The following is a 21026-nucleotide window of genomic DNA, read 5'->3' on the forward strand; positions in this document are numbered from 1 at the left end:
TAAAGGGAAGCGAAAGAACTGAGGGTATTTACTAGTGTAATGGCACCCTACAGAGAAATACTCTATAATACTATCAGCAGTATTTGTATTTACTGCTGAATAATATTTACACATTCTGCACAGGTAATGAAAGAAAATTCATGCATATAAAATGCAGAAACTCCAAAGAGCATTAGTTACCATCACAAACTTTCATGTTAGTACAGCAGCCATCTGTGTGGAGGCTAAAGAAATGGGGGAAGCTTAACAAACTAAACATCAATAATAAGTTAATGGTCTCACGATAAAAACAGGTGCAACACAGGTGGTCTGGTCAAACAATAGATCAACAAGCAGAGCTATTGAGTTAGAACAGTCAAAGATCAAAAATAACTCTTTGAAGGAATGCATATTCCCTGCCGCCCTTCATGCCAGAGTTTTAGACTAAGATTGTCCTGAGATCTTCCACCATTGAAAAATAATGCAGTTATAGTTATTTTGGTCAAATCTCAAAATAACTTTATGAGCGATCAGACAGGATGTTGCAAGATCTTGATTAATCTATTAGCGCTGGAAGTACATGCTGTGAATGGCTCTCAGCTAGCACCACACATTTTGGCTCAATATTTGTATGACTGACTTGGTCGTAGCCCTGTTTGTGTTGGCTAAGGTCAACTATGACTAAGCTGTCATGGCCATGCTGACTTAATTTGACTTCGAGCCGACAGAGGACAGACAAGCAGGCAAACCATGGACAGATAGATGGGATGGTTTCCTCTGGTGTGCAGCACTGAAAGACTGGCATCAGATTCTCTGCAGATTGTTGAGTGGTGCCTACTTAAGCACTTTTTTGTTCCTGAAGTACCATTCCTGAGCAGAATTTGAGTTGGAGGGTAGCTTGTCCTTTCTCTGCAGTTGAAGGTCTTTTAGGTTTGGACGTGTGTGTCATTGGACGATACTCTTTAAATTAGCATCAGGGTGAATGGCTGTAACCAATGCTGGATGAGACAGATGGACGAACTTATTAATTCTGGCCCTGCTTATTTCTTCCACTTCCATTCACTTGCGCACTGCCCCTTGGATCCTCAGGGTGGTGGTCTCAAATGCCCCTTTTACACAGGCTCTGAAGGTCCTGGCTCCACTCTACTCGGCTTGCTTTGCATGCGTTTACATCTGCATTTTTTCGAGGTTGGCCCTGCTTCTTTGGTCCCTGCTTCGGAGTAGGGCCAGCCGGGCCCTGCTTCATAGGTGGCGCAAGCTTAGGTCCTGTTCACTCATTGGTCAGGGGTGTGACCAGATGCAAGCATAAATAGCAAACGACAGGAATATAAACAACAGTGTTAGCTTACCCTGCAATGTTTATGCCGTCTCTCCCCCAGCTGAAGGGTCTGTAAAGCCTGAAATCTCCGGCAGATAACAGCTGTCCTACTCTGTGCAACAATCGGGGCATCCAGAGCATTTCTTCCACTGCGCCTCTCTTCCTGAAGTCTCAGGAGAATGCCCATAAGTTTAAGAAATAGCAACAACACAGAGCCAACGTTGTCCATAGCGCTTTTGTTGTTTATACAACTTGAGCCAAGTTTCGGTAGTGGATAATAATTAGAATAAATTCAAATGCAACTGGATTTGAATCTAAATTGGACTGTACTGAATTATAACTGGACAGAATTAAACAGCATTGAAATGAACTGGATTGGACTGTTTGATTTTGACTTGCTTCCTCTCTTCTGGTTAGTCCCTGCAAAAACCTTTATTGTGAATTGGTGCTATATAAAAAAACTTAAATTAACTGAACTGCGGAAGATTGCACTCTCTTTAGTCTCTTTAAATCTTTTTCCAACTACCAAGACTTTTTAAAATAATAAAACTTTTTGAAGTGTTGAAAGAAATGTTAACATTTTTAATTTCCCTTAAGTTTAAATACATATTTCACACAGACCTTTTTATGATTATAACATTACTTTTGTTCCAGAAATGATCAAAACCTGTGATGTTGTGTTCCCTGATAACAGCGGGTGAGATAAATGCTATGAAGTCTTTCATTAGATTAGATGTTAAGTTTGTATATCAAGGAGGACATCCATGTATGTGTCAAGCCAGAATGAAGAGGATCCTATTGAGAGTTCTCCATTTTGGATTTCAACAGAAGAAACCATTGGACAATCAACCTTTTTGCAACCTAAAAGTCAGCAGAGGCTTGTTGACTAACCTTGACTGCAACAGAACTGAATGAGTTCACTTCTTATCTCCTGCAAGTGCAACAACAACAACAACTGTCAACCTTCTCACAAAAGTCTGAGCTACAGCAAACCAACAAACAGCTAGTTGCTCAAGTATGCTGCACTGAACTTCGAGCACAGAGACACATGAGCGCTTTCCTCCATCTGAGGATCAGAGCCAGCTACCATACTACTTTATTTATAATGCACTTAAAAACAGCAAAAATAGCACTATATGCTGATGATATTCTTTTATATCTCTCGAGTCCGGAGCAATCCATCCCGGCCATTTTAAAGTTACTAGACACATTTGGCACCTATTCAGGTTACAAACTAAATATGGACAAAACACAGATTATGAGTTTTAATTATTACCCATCAGTAGAGATCAAAGATAAAGTTCCTATTGATTGGTCTAAGAAAGCACTCAAATACTTGGGTGTATGGCTGACTTACCTCCCGAATGACCTGTACAAAAAAAACTTTGTAACTGTGAATGCTAGAATTAAACAAGACCTCACACAATGGTCTGAATGTATAATCGACTTTAATTCAAGAATTGAAGTCATTAAGATGTCAGTATTACCCAGGTTATTATACCTATTTATTTCTTTACCTATCAAAATCCCCCATTCTCAGTTCTGTGAGTGGGACAAAATGATATCGCGTTTTATTTGGAGGGGACAGAAACCCAGAATTAAATACAGTACTCTAACAATTAGAAAAGAAAAAGGGGGTCTGTCACTCCCAAATCTTCATGCTTATTATCTCGCGGCTCAGCTCAAAACAGTGGTTCAGTGGTGTGACCATAATTATGAGGCAAGATGGAAAGAATTAGAAAGCAAATACGGAAACATTCCTATACAAGCTTTGATTGGGGATCAGAAACTTGCAGCAGCATGCCAAAAAAAATTAGATCCCCTAGTGTCATTTACCCTTTCAATCTGGTTTGAAGTGGTCAGGGAATTAAACCTAGGTAGACAGATACGAGTTCTCAGATGGGCCGCTTTCGACTCTGATTTCACCCCCAACCAATTGGACTCCAGCTTTAGAACCTGGTCACAGAAAGGAATAACTGCATATTGCGGAATACTGGACAAAAAGTCACTGCCAAGCTTTCAAATACTTCAACAAAAACACGATTTAGAAAAAGGGGATTTTTTTAGATACTTACAACTTAGACAATATATTTCAGCAAACATTCTGAAAGCCTGTACCGCAGAGTCTAACGAGTTAATTCAGTTGGTTTCACAGACTTACTCCAAGCCTGGCAAGATTACTATTTCCAAACTTTATCAGGGATTGTTGAGATCCAAAGGAAATTCAACAGACTATGTTAGGAAAAGATGGGAGAAAGAGTTGAACATTGAAATATCACAAAAGCAGTGGGACAACATGTGTGAATCCGCTGCTACAACATCCTCCTCAAACCATTGGCGTGAATTCAGTTGGAAAAATTTGTTACGTTTCTTTAGAACACCAAAGCAGCAGCCTTATAGAAACCCTGATGCATCTAAATGCTGGAGGGGGTGCGGGGTCACAGAGGCAAATCACTCCCATATTTTCTGGTCTTGCATTAAGATAAAGACTTATTGGAAGGATGTTCTGGGGAAGATTGAGTCAATTTTGGGTCTTAAATTCCAACAACCCATTATGTTACTGTTACTCGGAGCTGTTCCTGAAGGCCTAAACGTGAATGACAAATATTTATTAAAAATCTTCAGTGCTACAGGCAAGAAACTGATTACTCGGAAATGGCTTCAACCTGATCCACCAACGTTAAAGGACTGGCTGGTACTGGTGGAAGAAACCCACCAAATGGAAAAGTTAACGTTCATGCTGAGACTGCAACCGGACCTTTATAAAAAGAGATGGAGCAAATGGACTAAATCTCTAGAGAGCGATGAATAATCTCCCTCTGTATAGTCTCCCTCTCCTCTGTTATTTAAAAGCTGCTCAAAAAAATGGAAATGATATCCGTTTACGGTTTTCACCCTGTAATATGTTTAACATAGTCAGAATGTGAGTAATTTCTCTTGTCGACAGTCTGTTTTTTCGGTTCTGGTTTGTATGTGTTCGTTTAAAAGAAAAACTCTCAATAAACAGAAAGTAACAAAAAAAAAAAACAGCAACAAGGCCAACTAAAGTGCTGTACAATAAAACAAACAAGTACAGGACAAGGGATAAAATACATAAATATGCAAAAGTAAAAATAAGAAAGAAAACACAGATAGTTAATTAATGAAAGTACAGTAAGGTCATAGTCAACATTTCACACTGTGTCAAAGGCCAGGTATTAAAAGTATGTTTTTAAATGAGATTTAATAAAACATTCAGATACTTTAAGGGACATTTAAGGCACACTAACCAAAGCTACAGTTCTATTTCATCCCTACTGACCGCCAGAGGCAGTGCTTAGCACTGAATGATCATTCCTGTGCATACGCAGGTCGAGTACTAATCACAACAAAGTCACCTGTGACCTGCCGGTGACCCACGTGACTCTATATAGTCACACGATGACCGGCACTCAATCCCTTTGTTCTTCTTGCGCGCAGGTGTGATTGTACCTCCGTATTTTCCACTACTTCTTGTTCGTTGCTAGTAGCAACGTAGTAGGCAACGTGCCAGAAGCGGCCTGCTGCGGTGGCACCTTTGGTGTCGGCTAAGTGAGCCAAACACACCGACACTAGCAGGTTGTCCACAAAGGTGGATCACCTCACTTCAGGGCTTGCCCACATGAAGGCCCTCCTCCGGTCCCTCTTCCATCTCATGCTGGGCCTGTCCTCCTCTCTGGAGTCTTTTTTACTGGACCATTCCACCCAAGGCCTGGTCGACGCATCTCTGCAGGTTTTTGCTCTTATGACGAGGGAGCTGGGACGCACACTGTCTACTCAGGTTCATGCTCGCCGCCAGGTGTGGCTGGCGCAGTCGCCCCTCACTGAGCCTTGTAGGAGAACACTCCGGACCCTTCCAATGGTTCCAGGAGAACTTTTTGGCTCTGCCGCGCTGGATGCCTTGGATCATATAGCTCAGGCGTCTCGTACAAGACAGCAGCTGGCAGGGCTTCACAGACGTGATCGCCAACCAGTTGGCACTTGTGCGGCTGCGGGCTCCTTGCGTAGGTCCCCGCTGCCGTCCGTTTCATTTGTTGAGCTCCAGGTTCCGGGTCAGAGATCCGTCCCAAGACCTGTTCTAAGGCAGGGAGACCGGGCTTGAGGCCAAGCGGGTTCTCACTCATCCTAAAGAGTTCCACCCAGGACCCAGGACATGTCAAGAACAACCATCAACACTCACTACCAGACCCCACACAGACTGCATTAAACAGGGGAAAGTTCTCTTTAAATGGTCAGATCACTCTATTTATTTCTGATGTGGCTATGGTCCCTCCTTAGTAACAATTTTATCATTTTTCTCAAGTTGATAACAATCAGACTCATTGGTATGACAATCCTTTTTTTTGTTATTTTGTTTTTCTTTAATCAAATAGTTCCTTTCCATCTTCTCTCATCTCATTTTAATGCTGTAAACAAAATAATGATTTCATACTTTGGTATCTAAAAATCATTTCTATGATCCATCAATCAATCAACCTTTTGTCATAAATTTACCAGAATTGCTCTTCTGTATTTCATTTGGTGATTTGTTTATATGTAAATAAATCCCTGTTAAACCAAAGTTGTCTTTCAAGTTACTTTCATGTGCAATAAAAGGGTCCTCAACTAGCTTAAGAAGTCTAAAAGTGATAAGGATAAACCAAGCTAAGGCTAATATCTGAGCTAACCTAACTTCCAATAATATTGTTTAATTTTATGCTTATCTTTCTTTACTTTGTTACATTTCCATATACAGCTGAAACCAGATATTTTATACAGTGTATAAAAAAATTACTTTGGCTTCTCCAAGCATCTGAAAACCGTACCCAGGGTTGAACCAGAGTTGGGAAGATTGGCCATTCTCTTTATGATATCTTGGCTAATTTCTTCTGATTTTCTCATGATGTCACAAAAAGAAACTGTTTGATGTGTAACTTAAAATGCATACAAAGATGTGCCTCCAATTGACTTAAATGTTGTCAAATAACCTATCAAAAGCTTCCAAAGCAATGTTACTGTCATCGGGGTTACCCAAGTTGTTTAAATTGTTGATTAAGTAATCTTAATGTATGTAAACTTGACTTTTAAGAAAGTAATGAAAAAAATATCTCTCATAATTCATGCATTTAGTAAATATACATCTTTTTGGGAATCCTAAATGACCTGAAAAAGTTAAGGTTTAGTCTGATTTCATGACAGACCTTAAGAAAAAATGGTCATATGTTGTTTTAAACAGTGTGTAACCAGCTGATGTTAGCTGTAGGTGCTTCTGAAATTCAAAAACAACTCCAACATGTATTAGAGAAAGTTTTAGCCAGACAGATTTTTGGTCCAACACGACTATGATTCTCATCAACCCAAGGTGCAATGCTAAGTGCTTTCCAAAGTTCTTTACTACAAGGTCACAACAGATCTAAACAGCTCTAAGTGCCCATTAAACTTGAAGTCCGCATTTTAAGCTCACAGTTATTGTTTTACTTCATATCCAATTTAATGGAGTACAGAGACAAAACAATATATGTCACTGTCCAAAGACTCACAGGACAGATGAAGTAAAAGTCATCTCCCTATACGCCCATTAAGCACCATAACAAATGGTCTCTCACCCACACCAGAGTGGATGGATAGCTGCAGACAGTTCTTAAAATAAAGTCTCAAAGCAATTACAGAGAAAACAATCTTCTGTTTTATGGCTCAACATCAATCTGAATCACTGCATGTGATTTCATGATGAAGAAGAGCTCAAAAACAAATCTCCTCTATTGATAAACCCACATTTCAATTACTTTAACCTCCTATGAGTAGAATTGATACATGGCCAGGGACCATTTTGTACAAAACAATAAGGGTTTGCTGCTTTTGTACAGGTCGTATCAAGACTCAGGCCTCAAAAATGCCCACTCAGTTCAAATGACAAATGGCTGCCATTTTAAAACAGCTTCCATCTTCAAGATTCATGCAAACACTGTTATATAAACCTTTACTGTACATTTCCCATTGACCCATCCATACACTCATCCATTTTTTTACCTTCTTCTCCTTTTCAGATTAAGACATTAATTATTTTGTCAGAAAAGTTATGATATTCTTGAAGGAAGTGTTGCAACTAGCTGCTTGCTATTTGTGCTCATAGATAACCACTGAAATCTATATAACTAACCACGTAATGAGAAACTGATGGCGGTGTAAAGATGTATAAAATAGCATTTGCATGAACTGCAATGAAATTTTGGTGGTTGGAGCTGTTTTAAGATGACAATTTCATTGTGGCCACATTCAGACTGTTAGCTTGTCAGTCAGGTCAGAATTAATCTCTATTTCTCCAAACTGAGGTCCGATGAAGATCTATCTACAAGAGATGAGATATTAATTGTGTCAGAAGTTTGGACCAAAGGTCCAAATGTCTGACACATGTCTTGACAGGATACATCCAAAAAAAAGGATAAAAACAAAAACAACTACTTCTAGTTGTTTGACTTCTATTCTGTAGCTGAAGACATTTCGTTTCTCATCCAAGGAGCTTATTCAATTTTTTAAAAAAGCATTAAAACTAGTGTCTCTTAACAAGAGTTAAAAAGTAAATCATTTTTTATTGTCTGGCAGCTATCTAAGCAGGAGTTCAAGGACTAAGAGGAAAAAGAACATTTTTAGTCTACAAAGTCACTAAAAAATACTAACTTTTCAAGGTCAAAGAAATGAGAACCTCCAACAACAGTAAAAAGTAAAATTAACATCAAACAGGCTGTTTCCCAAATCATTAGTAATTAATTAACACCACTACAGAAACACTTGTTGAACATATGCTGGTGTAGATTCTCGGTCATCCAGGCCATGGTGGGTAAAGGAAGCCATCTATGTCAAAAGAGACAAACCAACATTAAACAGAGGAGGAGGTCTCAGATTCCAGCTTTCAAAAACATATAATGGAGCTTTAGGCCTGATCCCCAGTCAGTTTTACTCCAATCAACACCTGCACTCATGTGACAAGAGTGGCCCATCAGTGAGTCAGACAAACAAGGACCCTAACGAGCCTCTATTATTAGGAGAGTGAGAACAATTTGCAAGGAATCCATCTTACATCACATCTCAGCTTTAAAAGCTCAACTCCACACTCTCTATTTCTGAATTGAGAAAGCTCCTCGGATGAGAAGCGAAACATCTTCAACTACAGAATAGAAGTCCAGTTGTTTTTATGTTTTAGCCTTTTTTTTTAAATTGTTTGAACAGGCTGATTATTAACAGCTGTATGTGAGTGATTTTGATTTTATGGAAACAGCTCCAACTGTGTCATTTCTCATGATTAGATGATCTTAGACTAGTAAATATGGACTCCTTCAGGGAAGGCAGTTTTTTTTTACATGAAATCACATCCCTGACTTTGCCATACAGAGCACATTGACCTGCATAACTAAATCTTAAGTTATAAATGAACTTGTTTTAAATATTCAGAAACTGGACAGACACGGTATGTTTCTAAACTTGATTGAATTTCAATATTGTTTTAGAATGCAGTAACAGGTTTGCAAATATAAAAAAAACTCCCTGCAAATTGAGCAAAACATGTTCAGGGTTTTTTTTTTCCATGCTCGATATGTTGAGGTACAAATTGGCCCGGTTGCTGTCCTCGTCACCATCACCTCCTACAGACACTGAACAAGGGCAGAAACAGGTGTGGACTCACCAATCTTCTTACAGCGCTCCTCTCCTCTGTTGTGCATGATTATTGGCGAGTAGATGAAGGGGCTTGCGGTGGATATGTTCTGTCCCAGCAGGCCTTTTACTTTGTGTGGCCGCAGACCGATGGGCAGATCAAGCAGCTTCACTGATCTGGGTATAACAAAAAAGAAATAGGCCTACAAGTTAGATTATCACAAACCTATGGAAACTCAGAGCTTTTATTCAAGAAAGAGGCAAACTTTGAGTCTATCACCATGGCATTTTCTAAATCAATCAGACTGATGTCAAAGCAGAATTAGTTAATAAAACCTGCCGTCGGGAAGGATTTTCCACCTAGATTGGATGTGCTCATAAGGTTTTGGTTGAATGGTATCAGATTCACTCATTTATCTCAGGAACTTTCTCTGGCTGCACATATCCAAAATAACACATAACAGACTCTCATCTGAACAAACTTTGTGCACTGAGCTGAGATATAATTTGCAAGAACTATTTTCCTATAAAAAACATCTCCACAATCGCTCTAAAATAAGGACAAAATAAATCACACTTATTTGGTTTTCTTTATTCCTTACAAGTACAAAAGCAATTGTGAGAATTTCTAATACTGCTCCAGCAATTAACAACCTTCACCTGTGAAAATACTCCCACCTTGACAGGAGTTCTAGGCACATAATGTCTGGGACCACTTCACCGATTCTGCAATTCTATTTTTGTTTTTAATAGTAACGATGAAATCAATTTATTATTTTGAAAATGTCCTTTTTCAGACACATCTTCCTTCAAAAACTTTTTTCCAAACTCAACATTTTGACTATTATGTTTTTTATCTTTTTAGAAGAAGAAGAATGTGGTCCGTTTAAAGTCTTTAGCTGTCTGACTATAAAAATAAATGTGAAAAATTGTATTGTTATCAAAAAATGTCTACATAAATTACAGCACAGGGATAGACTAAAGAACTTAGCCGAACTGTGAGGTCATCAAGCACGCCTCAGGTCCAACTGCACTGCATTGTTTGTCCAGTTCAGGTCAGCTTTGCTTGATTTGTTCCTCAAAGAGGAAGTTTGGTTTTACACTGGTAGTAAAAACACAACAATAAAAAGACAAACAGTCTTAAGGCGATAGAATGGAAACAACTTAACTGGAGTTAGAACAGTAAGAAAATTAGTAAGGTGCTAATACATTAAAAAGTTTGCAAGTGGAATAAAAGAGCATTTGTTTCTCTGAGTTGACTCTTGCATATTTGGTATCCACAAATGTTTTTCTGTTAGTTTCCACAGCGAATCAAGGTATCAGAGTTCCAATGAGGATTTTTTCATTGCACAAGTCCAACCTCTCAACTCAAGGGTAAGACACTCAGAGCTATTAAACCTCAAAGTAATCAGCCTTTCCTCACTCAGGGTAGGTTAACTCAGAGTTTATAAATTCAGAGTTTCTCAAACTTCTTTTCTGGAATTCCCCGCAAAGCAGTATGATGAATTATTATATGAACAATGACTCAAGATGAATCGAAAGTACAACTTCGCAGGGAAGGGTGACTACAGCGGGTAAGTGCAGGTTACTTATGCCCCTTTTACACAGGCTCTAAAGGTCCTGGCTCCACTCTACTCGGCTTGCTTTGCATGCGTTTCCATAGGCTTTTTTCAAGGCCGGCTCTGGTTTTTTGGTCCCTGCTTCGGAGTAGGGCCAGCCGGGCGGCCCTGGTTTGGTGGGCGGCGCAAGCATAGGTCTTGTTCACTTATTGGTCGTGGGTGTGACCAGATGCGAGCATAAAGAGCGAACGGTAGGAATATAAACAACAGCGTTAGCTTACCCTGCAACATTTATGCCGTCTGTCCCCCAGCTGAAGGCGCTGTAAAGCCTGAAATCTCAGGCGGATAACAGCTGTCCTACTCCACGCAACAATCACGGCATCCAGAGCATTTCTTCCACTGTGCCTCTCTTCCTGAAGTGTCAGGAGAATGCGCCAAGTTTTCGTAGCGCGCAAATTTGAACTACTTGCTGAAATTTGTTGCTTTTACAAAAAAAAGCTAAAATAATGTGAACAAATTTGTTGGTACCCTAAAAGAGACTTTGCAATACAGTCATGTTTCAAACTAAGCGTTTGACCATAGTTAGCATCCCAGGTGCCTTCAAGCTTTTCTTCAGCCTTTCAGCCTGTTTAAAGGGAACAAACAGCCGCTGTGTAGTTTGGTGTGGTTGTGTTCACCTCACTGAACATGGAACAGAGAAGGAAAATGAGAGCTGTGTGAGGAGTTCAGACAGAAGATTATAGATATGCATGTTAAAGGTAAAAACTACAAGACCATCTCCAAGCAGCTTCATTTTCCTCTGACCACAGCTGACAATACTATTAAAGTAGAAGGTTCATGGGACTGTAGCCAACCTCCCAGGATGTGGACGCAGGAGGAAATGCAGCCCCAGATTGATCAGATGGATAGTGCAGATATAGAAACCATCTAAAACCATTCAAGCTGAATTTCAAGGTCAAGGTACATTACTTTCTGATTGCACTATCCATCACATTTTGAATCAGGAGGGGTGTGCCAGAAAAACACAAAAAAGTCAGACTAGAATTTACCAAAATGCATGTTGACAAGCCTCAAAGTGTCTGGGAGAATGCCTTTTGAACAGATGAGACAAAACAGGAGCTTTTTTGACAGTCACATCAGCTCTAGGAAAAATTAAGCTTTCAAAGAAAAGATCACTTTATCTACTGTGAAACATAGAGGCCAAAATTAAAAACCCTATCAAGGACCAGCCATTTTTCCAATATATCTTGGAAAAATGTTTTTCTGATTTCTTTCTCAGTGAAAGGTACAGTTCAGTGTTTTTAACCTCCATCTCAAACTTAGATCGAGTCTTTGCCTCTCAACTTCAAATTTTATCTTATCTTCAAGTTGACAAATCGCTGTGGGAACTCTGTTTTAAATGAATGTGAGACAGAGACTCTTCCTCTCAGCACATGCCTGCAGGCTACAGAAGGGTGGGTGAAAGCTGCACTTACAACACAGCTTGAGTGATGTGACCGCATGGCCCTAGTGCCTGACCTGTTTGAACCGCTGCCACACAAATGATTTAAAGCGTTGAAAATATTTTAAACAGACAAAGTCATAAGACAAGGTTTGTTTTTGTTTGTGTTGTTTTTTTTGTTGTTCAGAGAACAGTTTTCAACTCGACAGGAAATTACTTTTTAGTCCGTCAAGATCTTGTGCCAAAAGATCTAGCCACACCCCTACTAACAAGGCATCCTGGAGCGTAACACACTGCCCAGTGCCAAAAACAAATTAAATCCTTAGTCGCAGCTCAAGGGTCCTTCATCAGGATAATGACCCAAAACGTACAGCTAACAAGACTCAAGAATGGCTGAGGAAAAAAACAAAACACCGGACTGTTCTTAAATGGCCCTTCATGAGCACAGATTTTAATTCTGGTGAACATCTGTGGAAGGATCAGAAAGTTAATGTGGAGACTTCATTGTTCAAACATAAAACAGTTGGAGCATTTCGCTCAAGAAGAATAGACTAAACTACCTGTTGGCAAATGCAGAAATCTCATTGTGAAGTACTGAGATCGTTTTCTGGCAGTGATCGCTACAAAACGTGCTGCTGCAAAACTTTAAATTAAGGATATACCATTTGTTTAAACTATGCCTTGATAGGCATATAAATGAACAAATGAAACATTTGTTCATTTATATAAAACAACTGAATCAATAATAAAAAGTAAAGTCTAACATGTCTTAAATGTGGAATAAACAATAAGTGATGCAGTTAAACTCCAGAGATACTTGTGGTTTTTCAATTATTGTGGAAAGGTAAAAACAAATTTGTCTGTCTGCACCAAGACTTGCTGCTGCCTTACCGGACAATGGGAAGCTTTGTGAAGGGCACTGGAGGGAGCTTCAGTCCATCAGAAAGTGTGATGACCTCCATCCCACCAGGGCACTTGGAGGTGTAGTTCTCCAAACTCTGGGTCACCTCTTTCTTTTCTAAAAACAAAAGGAAACACAACAACTCTGAGTAGATAAAGCAGTGTATACATTTGAAAACCTCAGAACACGACCACAGCAATTAAATTCATTTAATCTGAGAGGATCCATCTTACTCTCTAATATAAATCAAACAGAGATTAATGAAGTGTGAGGCGCTCCAGCCTTCGAGCTAAGTTTTATCGTATCATCAATACCTTTTGAGAGAACATTACTGTTCAACCAGCCATGTCATTTGCTTTGGTTCTGCAGGGTTCAGCTGTGTTTGTCAGAGGAGAAGGTCATTAACTGGCAAATAATTCTCTACAAGTCTTTGTAGGAGGACATTTAAAGATCACAGACTTTTTATATCAATAAGAAATGCTCGATTGCATTAAATATGTAAAGCTCCCACTCCTACAGTCAGTATGACAAGTTTACCTTTCCCATGGGGTGACTGAGCAGAATGGAATACTCAGGGAAAGTGCTTCAAGTAAACAATTAGAAGTGAAGCTTGAATGCAACGTACAACCTTGTACAACATATAAAAGGAAACCTGTATAAAGACACCTGTAGGTCAGAGGGAAAGAAGCAAGAGAAGTACTAAGGGAAGGAGAATAAAAGAAGAGACAGAGGGTAAATTTGTGAAGCAGGGAAGAAAAAGAACAGAGATGAGTGTAGTGACAACTCTGATTTTAATTCAATTCTTTTTTGCAGATGATTGAGGGGTTGGCCCATTTGTTGTCTTGTCCAATGATTTACAGCAGCGGTGGGTTTGAGGGTCAGTCCAGGACAATACATATAGACAGTACCTAAAACACAAGTATTATACATTTGAATGTTCATTCTGTACAAGTACAGTGAGTTTAAATGGAATTTTGTGAGGCTTAAAACACAAATAACAGAGAAGCTGAGCATCCTTAACTATGTTACTATATTGTGTCTCCACCTTTGGCAGCAGTTCCAGCATCAAGCTTCTTCAGGTCCATCTCCATGATCTAGGACTATCTAACCTGGAGTTTTTGTTAGTTCTTCGTGAACAAACGTATGCAGCTCCTTTAGACTGGATGAGTGCTGCTTTTGTTCACCAATTTTTAAATCTAACCAGAGAATATCAGTTGGACTGAGGACTGGGTTTTGACAGGACCATTCCAGGATATTAAACTGGCTCTCCTTCAACCACTGGAGTGTTTTTTCAGCAGAGTGTTTAAAGTCATTGTCCTGCTGAAAGGTGGACCTCCGTCTCAGTCTCAAATCTCTGGAAGACTCCAACAAACTCTTTTCACAAATTTATTTATAGTTTGCTTCATCCATCTATCCATCAGTTCTAACCAGATTCCCAGTCTCTGCTCATGAAAAACAGCAATATGTAACCACCACCATGCTTCACTGTGCAGCTAATATTCTCAGTATGATGAAGTGGTTGGTTTGCTCCATACATGGTGTTGTTCTTGACAGTCTAAAAGTTTTAGTTGTAGTCACATCTGATCACAGCACCTTCTTCCACGTGTTTGGGGAGTTTCCAATGTGCCTTTTGGAAAACTGCAGTTTCTTTAGGGAAATTTATTTTTTGTTGTTGTTGTTTCCTGGTCACTCTTTCATGAAGCCCAGCTCTGTACAGCTTATAGTAGTCTTATGAACAGATCTTCCTATCTTTGCAGATCTGAAAAGTCTGTGAGTTTTGGTGAACAGCCCTCTTTTGGCAGGTTTGCTGTGGTAACATCTTTCCATTTCCTAATAATGGATTTTTTAAATATTCCAATCCTGATCTGTACTTGTGGATCTGTCCACAACTTTGTCTCTGACCTGTGAGGAAAGTTCCTTGGTTTTCATGCTTTCTCTTCCTTGGTAGCAGTTTTGCAATTGTTTTGGTTCTGGGGGCAATCAGAACACATGTATGTATACTGAGATCATTTGACACTTGAGATCCATCTGTGGATATTCAAAATAATCATCATGTAAAGCTTTAAAGCAAAGAGGGTGAATACATATGCAGGGGACCACGTTTTACTTTAATATGTTTTAAAAAAACGTTTAAAATAGGTTTTCTTTCCCATTTAATTTTTATTATTCTGAAGAATTTTGTTCTATTCCTCAAAATCCAACTGAAAATCCATTTAAATTCCAGACAAACAAAACAGACAAAATAACAAGCAGGTGAATATTTCTGCAACACACTTTAAGGCCAGCCCCATTACCACTACCTGCAACATATCAGTTTAACCTCTGACCCACCAATCCTTCATCTGATCCTCGTTGTATCAGTCAGTGACATGTCAGCAGAAGGTTCTTTAAAGTCGCCAAGCTGTGAGGTGAAACCCTGAGCACCATTCTCCCATATAACATCAAAGGATCATCAGCAGACTGAGATCTGTGAGCTTTAGAAGGACACACTGTGTTGGGACAAAGGGCAATGTAACAGTATGCAGGAACACCACCAACACAAAGAGGAAAAGATGTTCTGTAACTCTGGTTAGGTGCGTGCTAAGTGTCAAGGTAACATTCATATGAAAGTCACAAAACAAGGAACGCTACCCTGAGCTTCCTCCTCCTCACTGTGTCCCTTGCAGCCATCCAGTCTCCAGGTAAATGACTCACACATCTGATTTATTCACACTAGATATAACACATGGATAGAGTTACATGCTGTCAAGAGTGAAGCCAGTACAGTGCAACAACCCTGACGGGTGCTGGGTCAAAAATATCCCCCGCTCCAGTAGAAAAGTGGCAGCTATTCCAGTGAAATTCTCTGACACAATTTTTCTACAAATTCAGAGAGCATCTGTCAGTGAATTGAACCTCCAAAGAAAGATGGCCTGCAGCAAGAAAACAAGGCCAGGTCACAAAGAAGTTAGAAAAGAAGAAGGTTTATGTTTCAGTCGGCCAAGTTTTATTTCTGACCTGGATTCATTAGAAAGGTCTATGTGAGGAATTAGAAGAAAGCAGTCAATGTTAAGTAGTAATTTAAAAAAAATATGAACTTGGAGAGAAAACTTGAAATAACCACAGAGAAGATATGGGTAATGGTTAGCATGTCTCTTTAATTTTCTGTCTGCTTTGGGAGAGATGCCACTGGTGTACCAAACTGAAACATCTTTCTGAGGGGATTATAAAACATGGGAGCAGCATCCGGGTTCTATCTGAACAACTCTGTGAAACTCAGCTTGAAAATGACACCTTTAGCTAAAACTGTGAGGCTGCTAAAAGTCACCATTAACAACGCCTATGGTAACTTCAGAGTCAGACAGGAACTTTTTCACTTTTAGGTGAAAGAAAAACTTTTCTTGGAATACCAGGAACACTCACAACTCAACACATTGGTCAGGATATCAATCAGAATTCATCTCATATGAGATCTGAATGATTTAATGACAAGTAAACCTAACAAACATTTATTTATTTATTTTATTACCTTTATGAATTGTACACAGGTATTAAATGGTAATGTGGGGGTATTATGTGATGAAAAGTACGGCTGCACAAAATATCGAAGATTTATCATCATGGCAAAATCAGTGAAGCAATATCACAAAGCACTGCTTGGACTGCAGTAAATCATAGGACAATATATTTCAAGAACTGTGTGTTCATGTTCTGCATGCTAATATTATTAAATTTGGACAATCCAATGAGCCAACCTACAAACTAAATGTTATTAATGGATACATAAATATATTCTCTAAGGTATAAGTTCTTGATAAAGCAAGAGAAAAAGCAAATCTTTAAAACAATATTTGTGACAATTGTATGCATTACGTTTTATGTTAGAGGAAGCCTTAAAACTGTTTTTAGTTTAGTTGTAAAAATGAATTTAATTGAAAATTTCCTCTAAGACAATACCTTTGTTTAGTGTGTGGGGGTTTTCTTCTCACTTTTTTAAATCATTCTACTTCTTTCATTGTATTTCAGGCTGCTCAACTTATAACATCTATTTGGGCTACACAAGGAGATTTTTGTTTCTACTCTGCTTTTCATGTCTAAAGAAACACAGCACAGCTCATTTTTAGGCTGACAGCTGGAACACACTGTCCAGAAACAGCAAAGAGGCAGTTTTACACTTTACAGGTTGGTGAGAGAAAATGTGCAGCATATAACACTTCACATGGTTCCCCAAGTGATAGGATCTAATTTCCAAGTGTCAGCCATCAGGAGGAAAAAAGAAATACTTAAGGTCAGATTAAAAGTTCCTCTGAAAACCAGGCTTTTATCACTCTGATGTGCAACAGAAAAGAGGAAGCAAAGAAAGGAGCACCTGTTAAATACACAGAAAGGCATGACAACTCAAGTTTGACTCTTTTGGAGTACATTTTTAGCTCTCAGTAGATTTCTTTGTCCATATGAGCTCAAGTGATTCTTTTATTTTGTCACTGTTGGGAATTGAAGCCGTTTGGACCCAGTTTATAGAAGCTGCCATGTTGTATTTTTGGGACCAGAATCTGCGCACTAAGGATGTGGGGCTTTCATTTCCGCCAATTACCACACACAATCACGGTGTTGCATGATCTAGATTCAACCTATGGGGATGCTTTCGGCTTCAACTTCAAAGATCCTGTATAAGGTCCAATCTGTCAGAAGGTGGAGATATGGCGGCGAACCCAGAACGCAGACGCATGGCTTAAAACGAACGTAAATCCTTTATTAAACTAAAATACAAACAAAAGGGCTGGCGTGGCAGCAAAACAAACACTAACAAAATCCAACAGCGAGGAGCGAAGGCAAAACCAGACGGAACAAGAACTAACAGGCAAAGCAGAATGATCCAGTGAGGGGTGAATGAAAATGACCGGTTCTTAAAGACAGAGGATAATGAGGAGAATGGACACAGGTGAGTGAGAATAATTACAAGCAGGTGGAGATGGGCGTGGCAGACCTAACAGGAAAAGTACTGGGGAGGTGGAGAGTGACAGGGCATGAACAGGAAAAACTAAACTGAAACAAGACAATAATCAAAACAACAAACTGAAAATACCAAAACTATGACACAATCTTCTAATATGGATCAGTGATTCAAACAGTGAGAAGAAAAGGGAAAGGACCAGAGATGCACCTGATTACAAGCAATGGTTATTGTTTCACTAAAATAAATTTTGTCTGCAAACTACATTCAATATTTTATATAATGTGTCAGACTCAGGAAATGAACAGAAACCCAGTAATGATTTCTGTATGGCTTTCAGAGTCAGTCCTGCAGAAATATAGAGGGACTAAACCGAGCTGCTTACACACCACACAAAGATGTTTATTTAACAGCAGATAACATTTGGTTAAATTTAACCAGTAATGTAAAACGCTTGTTAACTCTGAACGATACAAAATCCAACAGTAAAAAAAAATAGGTGTGTCAGTTTCCCCCTTACTGAACAAAGTTACATTCTCTTATTCAATTAAAAGTAATCACTTATTTTGTTTTCTTTCTCCTCAATGTGACTGATAGAAGACTGATTTCTTCCAGCTCATCAGAACTAACCACCCTGCTCCAAAATACTTTAGACTGATAACACTGGGCCTCAATATTGTCTGTTTGCAGAACACCCTGTTGTGGTTAAGGCTTTTTGTTTTTTCAGGTGCCTATAAAAAATGTATTGGGCTCTCCATTGTGTGAAGTCCATAGTTCCGAGCATGCACAGAAATTCTTTAGCAAGGAGGTGGTGGTTTATCGCAGTGGGAGTATATCAAGGTCCTGGATGGAGCATGGAGGAGCATTGTGACAGTGTATTCATGACATGGAGCCCACATGCACTGGAGTGGCATTGGTCTCATGCCTCATCACATTGGCCTCATGCCTAGGCTACAGCACCATTATGCCTACAACGTGTTGGCAGCATTCCAAAGTAAGTTCTTGTAACAGTCTGCAGCTTGGAGTCCATCTCTCTCTTTTGTCTCGCTTCAGCAGCTCTTTGTAGGTTTTACCAAAAATAACATGAAAATTATCATTATTAAAATTCATAGCTACAACAAAAAAGGTAGTTTTCAAGGACGCAGTAAATTGGTAAGGATTCAGAAAACAGCAGGAAAAACCTATTTGGCACTTACTAAGAAGATAGCAGAGTCATGATTTTCTTCATAGTGAGGAAGATATTACAAATTTTCTGCAATCCAGACACATAACAGGTCACATAGGTTGTGGAGAGGGTAGTGGGATTGCTATCCTGTGTGAGAGGATGGGGGGGGGCACAGTTTTAAGGACAGTAAATTTGTCATTATTCAAAAATGCATTTTTTCTTCTTATTAACCCCATGCTTAGCATATGGGAAAAAGAAAGTCATTTTTCCTCACTAAACCACCTTTATTTGTGTTTCTGTATCGTTAGGGAGCTCAGGTGCAGACAGGCTTATGGTAATTCGATTTCTAGTTAAAGTTGTTTTGTTTGCTATTTTGCTCTCGGCTTTGTCTGAAGTCTATGCCTTTGTTAGGTTAGCAATAAATAAAAATCATCCAACAATCTTTCTGCATTCTTTCAACTCAGAAGGATTTTCTCCAAACACAACATCCCAGTACATTTCAAACCCAACAAGACTCTCAGGCAGAGGTTGGTCCACCCTAAGGACAAAACACCCAAACCCAAACTGAGTGGAGTGGTGTATGCAGTTCAGTGCAGCGAAGAATGTTCAGACCTTTATATTGGAGAGACCAAACAACCTCTTCACAGACGCATGGCTCAACACATGAGAGCCACCTCTTCGGGACAGGACTCAGCTGTCCACCTACACCTCAAGAATAAAGGACACTCCTTTGAGGACCAAAATGTTCATATTTTGGACCGAGAAGACAGATGGTTTGAGAGGGGGGTAAAGGAAGCCATCTATCTCAAAAGGGAGAAACCAACATTAAACAGAGGAGGAGGTCTCAGATTCCAGCTTTCAAAACATATAATGGAGCTTTAGGCCTGATCCCCAGTCAGTTTCACTCCAATCAACACCTGCACTCATGTGACAAGAGTGGCCCCTCAGTGAGTCAGATAAACAAGGATTCTAACGAGCCTCTATTGTTAGGAGAGCGATAACAATTTGCAAGGAATCCATCTTACATCACATCTCAGCTTCCACACTCTCTATTTCTGAATTGAGAAAGCTCCTCGGATGAGAAGCGAAATGTCTTCAACTACAGAATAGAAGTCCATTTAGTCTTGTCTTCCACTTTTTTCTTAAAATCTGCCATGGAGAAGGAACATAAAAGCAAAATATAAACTTTGAGAGAATTTTCATCTTCAATCAGTTTAAGGACATACGTTGATTTATCTGGACAGATTACCAGTGGATTTTAATTATATTTTTAAATCCGGTGCACAAAAACCTGGAAACTGAGATAAAGCAACAATTCACATGAAGTAAACAAGGCTGCTGTCAGCTGTGAATAAGAGCTGCTAAAAATATTACTTCTCTCCATGCAGAAGCTTCAAATTTTATCTTAAATGTATTCCAGTTCAAACCCACTCATTGTTTGTAATAGAAGCTGTATGTAGTCAGGTCAGGCCCGTTCTTTAAGGTCCCACCCACTCACAGTTTGTGCTGAAGAACTGGTGCAAAGGGGACTATTTCACGATCTTCTGCTTCCCTGCCAAAACTGATTCAACTGTGTTACTCCAGAAAAAAATAACCACTGGAAAAATTCCACTCCATTATCAGAGGAGAGAAGGAAAAGTTCTGACCACTTTGGTCAGTATCTTAGTAAAATCAGTTGATATTAACATGATAACTACTGCCATCAGTTCATGAAAATCCTGCAGTTTGAAGCAAACAGCTCCTTTAGGTCTAAAGATTAGAAACATATTATCACTCGGAGGCTGATAATGTTTTTGCCTGTCTCTGTAGCCATACTTACATGTGTCTGACTATTACCAACTGAACTGACTGGATGACTTTTAAAAAAACTCGCAGAAAGTAATTACTGGATGTACATCTACAACCAGGGGTGGAAATTAAAAAATTTGTCCACCAACCATAGTGGCTGGTGGACAAATTGGTCAAAATTGGTCAAAGGTCAAAGGTTGTTTGACAAATTACCAGCCACTCAAATATTTTACCAGCCACTATTTTTTGTTGTGACAAAAAGTTATTTCATATGATGATGATGATCAAGGTGGGT

The 21026-nt window shown here is 39.2% G+C and overlaps 1 protein-coding gene across 2 annotated transcripts in view; it reads right to left on the minus strand.

Annotated features, from left to right (window-relative positions):
- Positions 1-21026, minus strand: part of trappc9 (trafficking protein particle complex 9) — a 336991-nt gene that overhangs the window by 267403 nt on the left and 48562 nt on the right. For both annotated transcript variants that reach the window (XM_017431170.2, XM_017431169.2), the window contains 2 exons: positions 12836-12962; positions 8976-9121 (listed from right to left, as the gene is read on the minus strand). In XM_017431170.2, coding sequence (XP_017286659.1) covers positions 8976-9121; positions 12836-12962 — 273 coding nt within the window. The remainder of the gene's footprint in view (positions 1-8975; positions 9122-12835; positions 12963-21026) is intronic.

This window comes from Kryptolebias marmoratus, linkage group LG5 (assembly GCF_001649575.2).
Source record: "Kryptolebias marmoratus isolate JLee-2015 linkage group LG5, ASM164957v2, whole genome shotgun sequence".
NCBI lineage: Eukaryota > Metazoa > Chordata > Actinopteri > Cyprinodontiformes > Rivulidae > Kryptolebias > Kryptolebias marmoratus.